The 14330-nt window shown below is 43.0% G+C and overlaps 3 protein-coding genes across 3 annotated transcripts; 1 reads left to right on the top strand and 2 right to left on the bottom strand.

Moving 5' to 3' along the window:
* Window positions 1-5482: 5482 nt before the first annotated feature.
* Window positions 5483-7083, bottom strand: LOC124338128. Its single transcript, XM_046792234.1, has 2 exons — window positions 6968-7083; window positions 5483-6593 (listed from the first exon to the last, which is right to left on the bottom strand). Exons 1-2 carry the CDS (start codon window positions 7081-7083, stop codon window positions 5483-5485), a joined length of 1227 nt encoding a protein of 408 aa, XP_046648190.1.
* LOC124328819 lies at window positions 7015-8487 on the top strand. Its single transcript, XM_046787637.1, has 5 exons — window positions 7015-7236; window positions 7313-7745; window positions 7804-7986; window positions 8055-8275; window positions 8331-8487. Exons 1-5 carry the CDS (start codon window positions 7143-7145, stop codon window positions 8417-8419), a joined length of 1020 nt encoding a protein of 339 aa, XP_046643593.1. The 5' UTR covers window positions 7015-7142; the 3' UTR covers window positions 8420-8487.
* Window positions 8405-13433, bottom strand: LOC124328768 (DNA damage-binding protein 1-like). Its single transcript, XM_046787610.1, has 19 exons — window positions 13243-13433; window positions 12972-13120; window positions 12538-12800; window positions 12335-12473; window positions 12124-12273; window positions 11679-12054; window positions 11445-11613; window positions 11214-11375; window positions 11021-11149; window positions 10774-10955; window positions 10573-10703; window positions 10199-10507; window positions 9888-10119; window positions 9568-9827; window positions 9328-9498; window positions 9145-9254; window positions 8914-9086; window positions 8623-8849; window positions 8405-8563 (listed from the first exon to the last, which is right to left on the bottom strand). Exons 1-19 carry the CDS (start codon window positions 13301-13303, stop codon window positions 8480-8482), a joined length of 3477 nt encoding a protein of 1158 aa, XP_046643566.1. The 5' UTR covers window positions 13304-13433; the 3' UTR covers window positions 8405-8479.
* Between the last annotated feature and the right edge of the window lie 897 nt (window positions 13434-14330).

Genomic DNA, 14330 nt, shown 5'->3' with positions numbered 1-14330 from the left:
TAAAAGATCTCGTATAGATAGGATGCGTGAGCAGAGAAGACTCTAAATAGGTAAATATAACAATGAGGTAATCTCTTCAGAAGTTTTCGACAAATATTTTTTTCTTAGTGTGCATACTGTGGATTAAGTAGTATGTCTATTGTACATATGCTATAGAATTTTGACGGATTATTACTATAGACCTTATTCCAATCCAAAGGTATGGGTCAAGCCGACCCCTTTGCGTCGCGTTGCAGTGTGAAGGGGTGACGTGAACAGCAGATTTTTATTTGGCTCGCCCGATGTGGTTTGCGCATAGGCTTGTCGGGTTAATCGTGCCCGAGGGAAGAATAGGGAGGAAAGGAAAGTCTGGTCCCCTCTTTTTTTCATTCTTTCCTTTCCTCCCTTTCCGAAATTTTCGCCTTTGCTCTAGTAGGCGATATTTACCCTTCCTACGAAAATGAAACAAAGGAGAAATCGCGACAACACCGCGGGGTGGGATAGAAGGGGAGAAATGGGCAAAAATGACAATTCTCATTTTCAATTTAAAATTAGTTATATTAAATGAAACTAAAAAAATTTGAAAATGACACTTGTCATAGAACTAACGAAGTTCTTTATTTTGCTTTTTTTGGCGTCTTTGTAGGGCTATTTTTTCCCTAATTAGAGAGCGGCAAAGTAGCCACTTTTTAATACGCTTCTACAGCGTGTTTCCAAACTTTTAGATCCATTTGTAGATGCCCTCCCCGTAGATAAAAAATCTGAAAAAAATTCAGGAAGTAGCCAACCATTATGGCTACTTCAAAAAAAAAATTTAACACCCTCCGTCGAAAACCCGATTTTCTGGGAACGCGGCGAAAATCGGCTTTTTACATAAGCTTCTCTCCGCTTCTCTCGCGCGTTTCCAAACTTCTGGTAGGTACTGTATATGATGTATAAAATGCCAAGTCCCGAAACTACTACGATCACAGACAGACAGACAAACAGACAGGTTTAGTGAGGATAACATAAGATAAAAATCATCATGGAATTGTTGTTATTGTTATTTGGGGAGGAATGCACGACAGCGCGTGAATACGGCCCCTTGGCACATCCGTTATGGTCGACAATTCAATTGTGTGTGATGAGGTTCAGGTTTAAAAAAAGGAGGAGGATACTTTATTTTGATTTGTCGTGTACCTTGGCTGAATGAGTAGGTGAAGTGGATGAGGCCATGGTCCTGGGCAGGGCCGGAGGTAGCAGAGATTTGGAGGCATTGCTGGACTGGCCGGTGTGTCGTTCGTAATACGATATAGAGAGCCTGCTTATGGATGGCTTTCAAAGTCGGTTCGGCGACCCGCATCCGCTTGGCCGGGTCCAGGTAAGTGTACTTGCTGCGCAGGGGATCCAAACTCTCCTATTCCGGCGATCCGCCGCTTCCGACGTTGTTGCCCGTGACACTACCACTGCTGGAACTCGAACTGAAGATGCTCGAACTACTCCGGTTGCCTTCAGTAGATATAGAGAGGGCGTCTGAGCTGTTTGGCAGGAGGGAAAGTCCAGTGGGTCGAGTCGGCAGAGCCCCGGAATGGGTCGTGTTGTTGCGCTGAGGTGAAGATTCTAAGCCTTTTCTCAAATTGGGCACGGAGCGAGACTGCCACTCTAGCTGATGGATCCTCTCGGCCACAGAGAGCGGGGCCGGAGTTCCGTCCACGGCCGAAGTCAAACTAGAAGAAGACACCGACGACGACGACGGCAGAGTCGCCTGTTTATTCGATTGCACTGCGTTCCACTACTTCTTGCGCTCCACTCGCTGGTTCCATCCGCCCATCCGGTTGATAGTGTTGGCAGAAGATGACGGGCAGACGGGCGAAGGAGCTGGCTGACCACCAACGGCCGGATTCTTTGTCGATTGCTCGCGTTCGTAGTAGAGGACGCTCTCGGAATTGTGACGTTGCGGAGCCTGGACATTGGCACTGTGGACGACCAGGGTGGCCGTGGCGGCCGCTTCGCTCTGGTGGTGGACGCGTGGAATGCGGTATGGCCGGCCATGGACGGCATTCTCCGGCCATGGAAGAGTTTTCACTTTCACATTCACACTTTTGACCTTCACACCTTTCACTTTTTTTCACAATTTCACACTTTTCACTTTCACTTTTCACTCGAATGGAACGTAACTGGAATATCCTTCCGAGTGGGAGTACTGCTGGATGTCGTCGTATTTGGCGTAGTAGTCTCCGCCCGAGCTGTACGAAGTCGATCCGGGCCGGTCAGTGACCATCATCACACCACCGCCGCTGCCCGTGTTGTACAGGGTCAACCAGTGCCCACTAATGTCCCGTTCCGGCGGCGAGGGGATCGTGTAATCCTTGTCGACATGTTATCGTCCGTCGCAGTCGTACGAGGGCAGCACGTATCTGGCTTGGTTGTTGCTGGACGATGACGAGGGGCTATAGTCACTCCGCTGTTGTTGGGCATCGGCCACGACGGATGCTTCTCGTGGCTCGGCACGTACTTGACATATATCAAGCTGGAAGCGTTTCGAACGGGCGGAAGCGGAAGAGGTGGCGAAGACGACGAGTTGGCGGCCGCCACCATCAATGGACTGACGACCGCATTGTTGTTGTTGTTGTTGTAATTGTCGTAGCATCTGCTGACATAGGCGTACGTCTCGTTGATGGGCGCATGATTGTTGTAGGCGTAGTTGGTGCGGAATTGGCGACGACGGCCGATGGCGAGGGGATGCCCAGGGTGGCGACGATGGCGGACGAGTCGATGGGCGATCGGAATTCGTCGAAATAAGAAGAGAAAGTCGACGAAGCGTTGGAGGCCGTCGACGACTGGCGGATGTGGCCGTGAAGGAGGGCGGCCATCGAGGATCGCAACTGGGAAGCGTAGTGGGTCTCCTCCTAGTCGGCCTGGGCCTGGGCCGTGGCGGAAGAGACGGAACTGGAGCAGGCGCTCGGATCCGGCAATTGCCACGACGGCGACGACATGGACAGGCTCTGCATTGGACTGACGGTGTAAGGTGACTGCTGGTCCTCTAGCAGGGCCGCCTCGGGCAGCGGAGCCGGAGGCCTCGAATAAGGCACATATCCGCCGGAAGAAGTGGAGGAAGAAGCTGCTGCTGCTGCTGGAAAGTGTTGCATGTTGACGTAATTATTGCTGGATGATGAAGTTGGAGAGAAAATCGATCGTGATCGATGATCCGCCGGGGACTGGGCATTTCTTATCCGTCTAGGTGGCCTGCTCCGTCCCTGTAAATTTAATAAATTATAGTTATTTATGTCATAAATTGCTTAAAATATGTATAATAAAATTAAAAACTAAAATTCCTAAATTAATTTTTAGTAACAGGCAATACTGGACCGATTCCGCGCCTTCCGAAAAACGAAAATGGATATCTTAAGCCTGATGGTGGCATTATTCCAACGATTGATGTGCAACAGGACGGGTTTGGATTGTGGTGCCAGGAAGAGGGGCATATATCAAGGCAAGGTTGATAACATATGGAAGACATCTGCCACCCATGCAATGACACCGGAGCTTCCATGAAATCTATTGTTCAAACCTGGTCCTGCCCCCCACTCGAATTCATCAAATGTTCGGCAAACGCATTTTTAGTCGTTTGTACAACACGATCTTCTGGTGGAGAATTTATTCCTAAAGATTTTTTTAAAACGTTGCATGATTCCATCAACGAAAATTCACAGTAAGTAATTTTTAATACATTTAATTTAGTATTCGATTTTTTTTTGATGCGATGTTTTTGATGCGATCTGAGAAATTGAAATCGCGTTTAAAAATGAAACAAAACGCTTCACGTCAGTTTCGGGACAATCGACGAGGGGGTGCTGCTGCTAGTTTGAACGAGGGCGAAAGGGCGTCTGCGTATATACAATGGGCGGGAAAGTGAAGTAGAACATGAAGAATGGATCGCATTTTTTAATTGATTTTTATTTTCCCAATTTTCTATTCATTCGAAAAATGACGATGCACGCGCTTGACTCGTTTTGCTCGGATGACTTTGCGCGATAGACACGCATCCCCTCCACCATTCTATGGTATAACAAACACGAACCGTACGCGTTCCCTCAATAATCATTTTTGCTATTACAATAACATCCCGACGCCCGAATGAAATAACTAGCAAGGTCCTTTTCAGGAGACGAATTAAAATGCGTACAAGATTAGAGGGCGCTTAATGGCTCAGGTCATAAAGACAGACAGGTCAGGCGATCGTGCATGGGGGTTGGGAAAAGAAAAACATAAATACCGTCAAAGTCCCACAATCAAATATTTTTTTTCTTTTTTTGAGAACTGAGAAGACGACAGGAAACGTGGCGTGGCTGGAATCGTCCCGATCACGATCTCATTACGAGATAGACACTAACTTAATAATAATTAATTTAATTTTTTTTTTAAATCTGACTTTTTACTATTTATAGGCTAATCAGAGGATTCTTGCGGGAGCAAACGGGTCTCGAATACGAGATACATATCATCCAAGAAGTTGCTGCAAAGGGATCTATTCTGGCTACAGAAGATTCAATGATACACCACGACCGTGCTGGCGCTGGCGAAACAGATTTACATTTGCCGCTGGGATACGCTGCATCAATACTCCAATATCACTATGCCGAAAATTGGAAAATTGGGTATATGATGAATTGCCCAGGAGATTACAACGGCAAAATCTCTAACTATGTAAGTATTTCCCAATTTATCAAAATTTTTTAGAAAAAAAACGTGATGCGAATGAAAGGGGTTCTCTGACAAAGTCATCACTCATCGAAGTCATCCCTACAATTTATAAATTTTTTTTTGTTTTCATATAAATTTAGATTGCCAACTTAAAGAACTTTCAAATTGCTGGAATTGATCCAGCCTCCGTTATCTTTATGACATAGGGATTAGACGCCATCAAGGAAACGGACAAGGAAACGGAGGAAAAAATCTGGGGTATTCCCAAAAATTTCACAATTTTCTCTGGTCAACAAATGCTTGATAGGATTGAGGAATGCCGTACCCCATATGGATACAGGATTCCTAAATCCGAAGAAGCTACCATTGACGGATTCATAACTTCGGCATCACACCGTAAATTAAATAATTTAATTTTTTTTAACCATTTAAAAATTCATTTCAAATTGAATTAAATCTTAGATGCAGCAACGCGTAAAACCAGGAACGCTCATCGGAAAACTCAAGAAAAACCAAAGAAGAGGCAATAGCCTAAAGCAAAATTGTTTTTCGAATCAGTTTCACCGAACGGGAAAAAAAACCAGACGCGTGGAATGCGGTGTGGCCGGGAAGAGGATGGAAGAGTTTTCACTTTCACATTCACACTTTTCACTTTCACACTTTTCACTTTTCTTTAATTTAAAAAACTAAGAATTCTCTCCTTTTTTGTGTAATTTTTAATTTCCCCTCCCCTCTTTGAGTCTCACAGTCCATGCTACAATTATCATAGCTACTCTGCCGGGCTGTCTACTGCTGTATCACTACGGGAATAAATAACTATTCAAAAGGTTTTTTTCCGGGTAGTAGGAGGTTCATCGTCTTCATCGCGGTTGCCACGAATATGGCGAGTGATGATGGCTATAGAGCCCTGGATGGCCATGAGTCGGCACTTCCTCCGCAGACGCGTCCAAGCGGAGGGCTGAATTCCAAGGGTGGCGGCGACTGTATTATTGGACGGCAGCCAGGAAACAAGAGCTCCGATGACGAAAGGGAGCGTGAGTCCAAGGCAGCTGTACTTTTCCACCTTCCTGGCAAATCCAGCGTGGAGCGATTCAGGAGCGTCAAAGGTGATGGTGAGGTCGATGATGATGTAGGGAGTTGATGAAGTAACCACTATGTCCGGCCTGAGGGTGGAGTTTTCAACAACTCTGTTGACGCGGGACGTATGACCAGATCTGGTGATGGTCTTGACTATCTTGGCCAGTACCAAGTCATGACGGCGGCCGATAGCTGGCAGGTTGTTGCGGCAGTGGCTGGTTACGTGGGAAGTGGACTCCACATCTTCCTTACATCTTCGGCATTTTGTGCTGGGAGCTGCCAGGCCAGGAGTGCCAAAGAGCGGCAAAATTCCTAGACGGCTCTTGTGTAGGAGGCTCCATTCATCAAAGGAGAGGCTGGTGTGGCACGAAGTGAGCCGGGCGATGTCGTTTGATTTGTCCAGTATGAGCCCCCTCGCCACCCGGCCCTGGTGTTGTGCGTTGGTGAGAGAGACGGTCCAGCGGTTTCTAATCACGGTGCGGAGGCCCCTGACGGCTTCGGCAGAAACACAGGAGACGTCGTCAGCGATCACTTTAGATTGCGATTCATCGCTGGATACATCGATCCTGGCTTCCAGTCGTCGTGCCGCCTTTCTAGTCCGCGACCAGGTGTTGGAGCCAGCCTTGTAAAAGCGGGTGTCGTGGAGACCGCCCACCGTGGATCCGGAAAGATAGTCGGAGAGGGGAAGTGGTTGAGGTGGCTTGCCGGAGAATCCCTTCGAGATGTTCTGCGCAAGTTGGGAGCGCGCGGAGAGGCGGACGACAGGATCACGGCTATCAAGGAGTTGTAAGGCCCTTGCAATGATCCAGACGTCAGCGTCTTTCTTGAGTTGAGAGGCGCCCAGGCCGCCGGCCCTTCGGTCAGAAAACAGGAATCCGTTAACTATAGTAGTAAAACAGTTATCCTGAACTATAGTTCAGGATAATTCTCAAAACCGGAAGTACGCTTTCGTACAAAATAAAACGTGAACTTTACCACAAATTTAACGAGGATCACGAATATGTGGTTCTTTTGTACGTCAGATGAATATTTACTTAACTACTGACTGAAAAGAGAAAACCGGAAGTAGAAAAAAAAACACAATATTATAAATCTAACAAGTGAGCTTTGTTGTCGAAACGGAAACTGACAGTTATCACCCAAAAGTTTGTTTGTAATAGCAGCGAGAAGCAAAGTAAGCGTAACTAAACTGAGTGGAAGATGATCAAAAGCTATGCCAAAGACTCACTGAGACACTGAGGGAATAATGGAGCACCTGGTGGCCAAACGCCCAAGCTTAGTGTCGTTGTCTGCTACGCTGTTTACTTTTTTTCGAACGTGCTGGCTGGTTAGTGGATAAATCATCGTGGACTTTGCGTGAAAATATTATTTATCCAGATTAGTGCACATAAGATTATTTGAAAATGCAAAATATTCCATTGTGGAATCAGTCACGCTTGCCCTGTCCTTCTACTTCTGCTCACAAAGTAGACTTATCATTATCGACTCAATTTCAAGGTAAAATTTGTTATTTTGTTAATTTGTTATTTTGACTCATGTGTCATGTTGATGTTACTATTTTTATTGAATCCAGGAATCATGTTTAGCTTTCTAAAGAATTCTTCTGAGGAATCACAAAAATTAAAAGAATCTTTTGTGTTGATGACTTCAGAGATTGTTCTCTTAAAGCAATTTTTATACAAAATTGCTGCAGTTTTTCATCATGACAAAAGCTACAAGGCGCTGAAGCAAATTTATAAAACTGTGGATAAGTTCTTAGAAGCTGGTGTGGTATCAGATCTTACAGGTTTTTTAGAACAGCATACTGTTTGCTTTGCTAACGTAATGTTTGTTGCACCCAAACCAAAGTATGAATATATTCAAGTGCGACTGCAAGGAACTGTCAGATTGCTGGCACACATTCTTTGTCTGTGCCAGTATTATGGTTCAATAATGGTCCAAAAGATGAGTATAGGGCACTTCGTGAATATAGTTACCATTTCCATGTCATTTGCTGCCAGAATTTGGTAAAAATCTTGTGTGAAAATTTTCATTTGCACTATTTACATTTTGTCATTTCACTAGGGCATTATCACTTCACATGATGTTCTTGCTAATGAAAATGTATCATGGTATCAGCCAAATTTTCAAAACTAAGGGATTAATACCTGATAGTACTGTAGCCTTCCTTCCAGAGGACCACATACTACCACTTAGTCTGGAACACTGGCTAAAATCAGATGAAACTCTCAAGGACATTCATCCACTGTAAGAATAATGTTGACTTTTCCAACTTACAGTCTATAAATATTGTATAATATTTATCTGTAATATAGGTTGAAGAGAAAACAAGAGAGTAAACAAACTGCCACCAAATCAGAAATTTGGCAATCAATTATGATTGACGACTACGAACGGGAACAGCTTGTGCAATTAAAGGAACTTGTGACTACCTCCACCGTAACGCAAATTGGAAAAAACAGTAGTGCACATTCATTAAGTGTTGAAGTATTGTCACTGGAAAAAATGCAATCTAGTATTGCTACTGATATTGGAGGTAACACTAATAATAATATGTTTGTTTGACCTAGTATACAACTTCTTATATATAGAGCTGGTGACGCGTAACACGTTCGTATCAGTAAAAAAAGGCAAGAAGAAACGAGCTAAGAAATTAAATGGAAACAAATTAGAAAACTGATGAAATTCTTTCATTATCCCACACATTTAATACACTGCAATCGTTATAACTGGAATAACTTCAATGAATTCGTGTAAGATCTTCTATCAGTTTAATTATATCTTCTACTGTCGCTTCTCTTTTCATTCCGCTTCCATCATCCATCTACGGAAAGGAAGTTGTGTAAGACAAAACTTAAAACTTAGTTGAATTTTTATCTTTACCTGTAGGCCAGTGGCAACCTCCTTCATTTTGTCGCTGGACAAATCCAAGAAAGACTCTATTAAATCCCCATCAATAAATCCTTCGCACGGTTCAACTTTTCGTTCTGTGGCAAAACTTCTCCAAAAACTATGTTCTATCTTTCCAACAGGTTTGATTACTCGTGCCATACGTGTCTGAACCTCAGACAAGAAGTGATAAAATTCGCTCGGTAGTTGAGTCACAACACCTGCAAACAATGACTGCATGATTTTCCTTGCTCAAAATAAATAATAAAAACCAAAAAAGATTACCTATGGCTCCATGGACCGTTCCAAATAAGACGCAGCCTTGTGTAGGGGTAGTGAGCGTTTCTGCAGCATGATCCATCACCAAAGATCCGTGACGGAAAACGTTTACCATGTCACCGAGATGAAAGCGGCCAACCTCGGTCAACTGTTGTCGTTCTTCTTCTGTTGTTGCCGCACTAAACATTACAACGTCAATTAAAACTTCCATAAAGAAGAAAAAAGTTACGTTCTAACCTATCTTTTTGACAAACAAAGAGATTGAAAGAATTTTCAGCTCCAAGGAACGTGTCATCGTCCAGAATCTCGACAGCGGACATCCAATTCGGATTACTATCTCGTGCCATCTACCAATTGATGAGGTCAAACACTATTAGAAAAAAAAAACCCAACAACTCAGTTAGGACAGAAACGTTTTACCTCCTCAAAGCTGCCTTCCATAGTTTTATACTGCAGCAGAGTAATAGACCTCATCAGATCACCGACCAAAATAAAGTCACCTTTGCGTTTGAGGTATAAGGCAATAATGTGATTGAAGTTGCTGCACTCAAGTCGCAATTCTTTCTCAGCTGTCCACTCATACAGCCGAACCTTAGGTTTTGAAAAACAGTTTTAAGCATATGGCTTCTTCTGAGTAACAAACATTTTCAGAATACTTACAACATTGTTAATAGCGGCTAAAATTTTTGAATTGAAGTCCACCAAGGAATAGCAGGCACCTTTCACCTCTTTTTCAGCTACAGTTGTCAATTTACCATCGGCCCACTGAAATAGTACAATCCTGCCTTGTTTGGGTTCCGACTCTTCTGGTACTACGAGTGCCGTTCCGACTACATAATACGGATTAACATCGTCACCCAAGCGAGTAGAAACGATGCTCAGAGCATATTCATTCTGCATGAATTGATGCGCGTGCAGAACTATTTAATAAAACACCGTATTAAACGCGTTATTTGATTTTGATTATAATAAAGAAATACCGGCAAATGAGTGTTGATCGACAATAAGCAGGTTGTATACTTCAATCTCTTGGCCGATTTCGGCTCCCCCACCACTCCCACACGAGTCTCTTGTACTCACTGGAGCTTTGATCGCCGATCCCAGTGAACTGGACGATGATACAGACTGTGCTTGGGTAGAAGCCGACTGACGTGCAGGGGTCAACCCAGAAGATTCGACTATGTCTACGCGAGATGTAATCACTCCGAAAGTCTAGCAATATCCAAATGAAGTTGATAAGTTAATAAGAAAACATCATTGAATGAAAAGTATGAATTTTGTTAGTACTGACTTGTGTGTTTTCCTGGTACGCGATTCGACGCGGTGATTCTCCAAGAGGCACGGTACGGATGTGAAGTTTTTGAATTTCATCAATAGTTCCGATCGTAACGGCCGTATCAGTTGCCAAGACTAAACTATCTGGATAAGCTTCCGAATTGAGCGGGCACATGTGCGCGACCTCTTTCAGATTGACATTGCTGAACACCAGTTTATGATTAGAAGAATAGATAACAGTCGGTCGGTCTGAGCACGCAAAAACGTTGACAGTGGACTGGGATCGAAATGGTCGAAGAACAGTCGGCTGAGTTCCCAATGTTACCTGAAAAGTTTGTTGATAATAACTTTATTAAAATTCTTGCAATGCAATTCAGAGTATTTGTTTACCTTCTTACGGTCACCAAGCAATTTGGTGACCGGATTCATACTGAAATAGAAAAGGGATCCGTCACCCAATGCTACAAGCAGGTAGGGTGTACCTTCAAAGAGTGCCATTAAAATAGATCGGGGGATGATTTCTGTAGGGAAAAATAGAGAGAAAAATGGATTGATCAGCCATGTTCGAATTACTCTAAATCTACCGAGTACCTCCTCCAAGTGGCTCTTTGTGAAACTCTTCCAAGGTTGGTAATTTGAGAAGTCTCGCAGAAATATCTGTCCACAGACCAACTGCACAGACTTCAGCTTTTGAGACGGTTGTGTTTTGTTGCGAGCTTATCGAAATGGGAGTCAAATCGAGGCAAGCCACTTCGTAATCTAGAGTTACATGACTGTGTAACATGGAAAAAAAAATTTGAACGGACCGAACCACCATAACAAATATATCTATTCGTACGTCTTCAAAACAACTTGAGTGTCATCTTCCATTTCCAAGTAGTAAAGTTCTCGTCCAGCAGCACAAAGCACCTGGCCATGATTGCATGCAACAACATTAAGCATTTTTCCATCCGGAGGTGTCCACTCACTAAAAATAAAATAGAAGAAATTGAGCGATTTAAAAATGTAAAACTAATATTTTGAACTGATACCTTAGTTTTTGTTTTGTATTCACGGATATAAGTCTGACACTACCGGTCGTGATTTGCAAAACGGAATCTTTTCCGACATTTCCGCAAAAAAAAGTTTGCTGATCAGCGGTAAGACCAGGAATTTCTGTTTCTTCCATCTCTTCTCCATTCAACATCAGCACTCTACATCAGATGAAAATAAATTGTAAGAAAACCTTGGAGGAAGCAAAGCGAAGCGAAAATAATGTTTACCTTGTTTGTCCAACAAAAGATAGGACGACTGTATCATCTACTGAAGGGTTACCGGATGAACCCATTTTCAGGGCCCATATTCCCTTGATACCAGGTAGATCGATACTGGCTTGCTCGTGTATACCGATTCCGTTACGAATAATACGCAATGAGCCTTCCTTGTAAGCTCCTGTAAACAAGATTTTTATGAGTTACATCACGCTCCAAGTTGGTGGTTGTTCTCCTAGCAGGTACCTGAACACGTTACAAGTTGTCCTTGTCCCTGTCGATCAAGATCGACAATGGTCATATCGACGATAGGCGCCAAGTTGGTGAACGTTTCCATGACCGTAACATAGGAATTGTTATCATCAGGAGTGACGTTCAACTTGACTAACTGGGAATCTCCGAACCGGGAGCCGATAAAAACTACACCATTGTCCAAGTAAGTCAAACACTCTGGAATCGAGACTTCTCCTAAAAGTTCGATTTTAATGTCACGCACAGTAACTGTTCCATCCATTTTTTCTTCTTTTTCCAACACTAGCATAAACAGGTGACCGGCTAAATCTCCTAGTAAGTATCGTGATCCATTAGGATCAACCTTGCCATAGCAGGTGACTGTACTTTGCTGTTGGTAAAAAAAAAATTAAAACGTCAGCTACGATATGTTTTCTTTTGTTTAGAAGTAGGTATTTACTTTAATGATTGGTGGGGCAATGGTGACGTAATTTTGTCCGTTGTGGTAGGTTATGGATTCCTGACCAATAATCAAGGCTCCCCCATAGGGCTCTGGAACTGGTAACAGCATCGCTGCCTCGGTTTCAACGTTGTCTTGCTTCCAGGAAGTCTAAAAGAAACACACGCAAAACTGTGAAAACTGTATGAATGGGTGTTGTAAAGAATTCTACCTTGGCAAACTCTTTATCTCGTAAGGAAATTTCACGCGTCTTAACATGTCTACCATGAGCATCTTGATGGATAATGACCACAGTGGGATTTGCACATCCATATAAGAAAGCTATATCCTGTATGCAGAGCTCCTCAATCCTGTAAAGTCAAAATAAGTAAATTACTTTGTGTTAAACTGGCAACCCTAAATATTAGTAAGTACCTGATGTTGTAGGCTTTAATTTCACTGCTGTCCTTTTCTAATGGAATAATCTTCAGCAAACCATCATACAAACGAAGGCCAATGACTCTGCAATCAGGATCTATAATAGCAATTATGCCTGTTTCGGAAGGTTTCCCAATTTTATCAGCTACATTCCCTTGTGTTCTTGTGATAATTTCCATGTTCTCTCCTTCCCCAGAACATTCCAAAATCATGGCATTGTACCGAGCAGTTAAAATGAACAGGGAGTCCTTTTTGTCATTCTGCAAAGAAGACACATTGTATCAAGAAAATTCGATTATGTTCTCTACAGAAACACAAAGACATCTGCCCAAGTCATACAACTAGCATTCAGATGCAGCATCAATTATTTCATCTGAACATGCTTAAAAATGATCAACCTGCATAACCTCCAAAAATAAAATATTTCTTACCCCAGATTTGTATAGTTTCATCACAGCTATTTTCCCGTAAATGCCCACTTCCTTCAGAGGCCTGAGACCTTCTGGTGTCACCAGATATATCTCAAGGCGGTAATTTTTGGCCACAATCAGGTTAAGATCATTAGGTGATGTGAAATTCCCTGCATTGAAAATGAAAAGAGCGTTGATTGAACGAAAAATACGATTCAAGCAGCCACGCCACCGGTAGGAAAAACGTTAGCAGGCATCATTAGATCATTATCAACACAATTTATTTACTAACCAGTAACACATGATGTAACTGCTGTTTGTTTATGGGCAGTAACCACATAATTGTGAGCCATAATTAAGTTGAATATCCGATATAATCAACGAGTCAGTTGCGATTTTGAATGTTATTGAAGACTTCTGAAAGTGATAAAGCGACTAAACAGCAACTCAATTGGCCCGTCCTCGTTGGTTTTCTCCTTTTTCTAATCGAATTCCATGGGCGCTGTTGTCAGATTAGACACAAATCCCGTGACATTCGGAAAAATGGGAAATCAATGAATGGACATTGGACAGTGAGTCGCATTTTATCAACGCTAGATACTAAGATGATGGCGGAATAATTAAAACTGGAAAATATCAACGCTTTAAATTCTTTGAAATTCAGCAAACACGAATCAGCTCGGTTCCGTGAGACAATGCATATTGCGTGACCCGTAAGCCGTCACGACGACAGCTCGCCATTTTCGGTTGATTCGCCATAGAGGAATCGATTCCAGATAGGGCGACTAAACGAACTTGGTACTTGAGTGTACCAGTCGCTCTGCTGATGGCGCAGAGCCAATCTTCAATATTATATCACCACTATACCTAAGCGAACGAATGGCCTGAAAATATGGTGCGTTATTGTCCCGTTTCTTTCCCTTTTTACCGGGCCAGAGGTGGCATCAACTTTTTCTTTCTTCAGTGATTACCTTTAAACACGGCACACGAAAGGCACTATCTGGCACGCATCAACGCCGCGACGACAGTATAAAAATAAAATAAGAAAAACCGGAATAGAAGCAGAAGGAAAGGGGACCACGACGTCGTCCGTGGAGATGATCTTTTTCCGTGTCGATGACAGTGCGTCCGAGTCGGAACGGAAAAAGAAATCGCCAGAAGGCTCTAATATGTTATTCAGATACCCGAAATTAAATTCAAGTTCCGCTCGTGAAGAATATCGGAATCCTTTTCAATAAGTTGGCCTATTCCAAGGAATGTGGTTTTCACGACCGCTAGGTTTTTCTTTCTGTTCTGTTGTTATTTTTATTGTTAAAAGTAATGTAGAAGAACGGGCTAAAAATAAATACGTACCGTTTATATAATGGCGTCATCGCTAGA

The sequence above is a fragment of the Daphnia pulicaria genome, chromosome 1, assembly GCF_021234035.1.
Source record: "Daphnia pulicaria isolate SC F1-1A chromosome 1, SC_F0-13Bv2, whole genome shotgun sequence".
Classification (NCBI taxonomy): Eukaryota; Metazoa; Arthropoda; class Branchiopoda; order Diplostraca; family Daphniidae; genus Daphnia; species Daphnia pulicaria.
The sequence above is the reverse complement of the archived record's forward strand: the minus strand, read 5'-3'. Positions and strand labels throughout refer to the sequence as shown.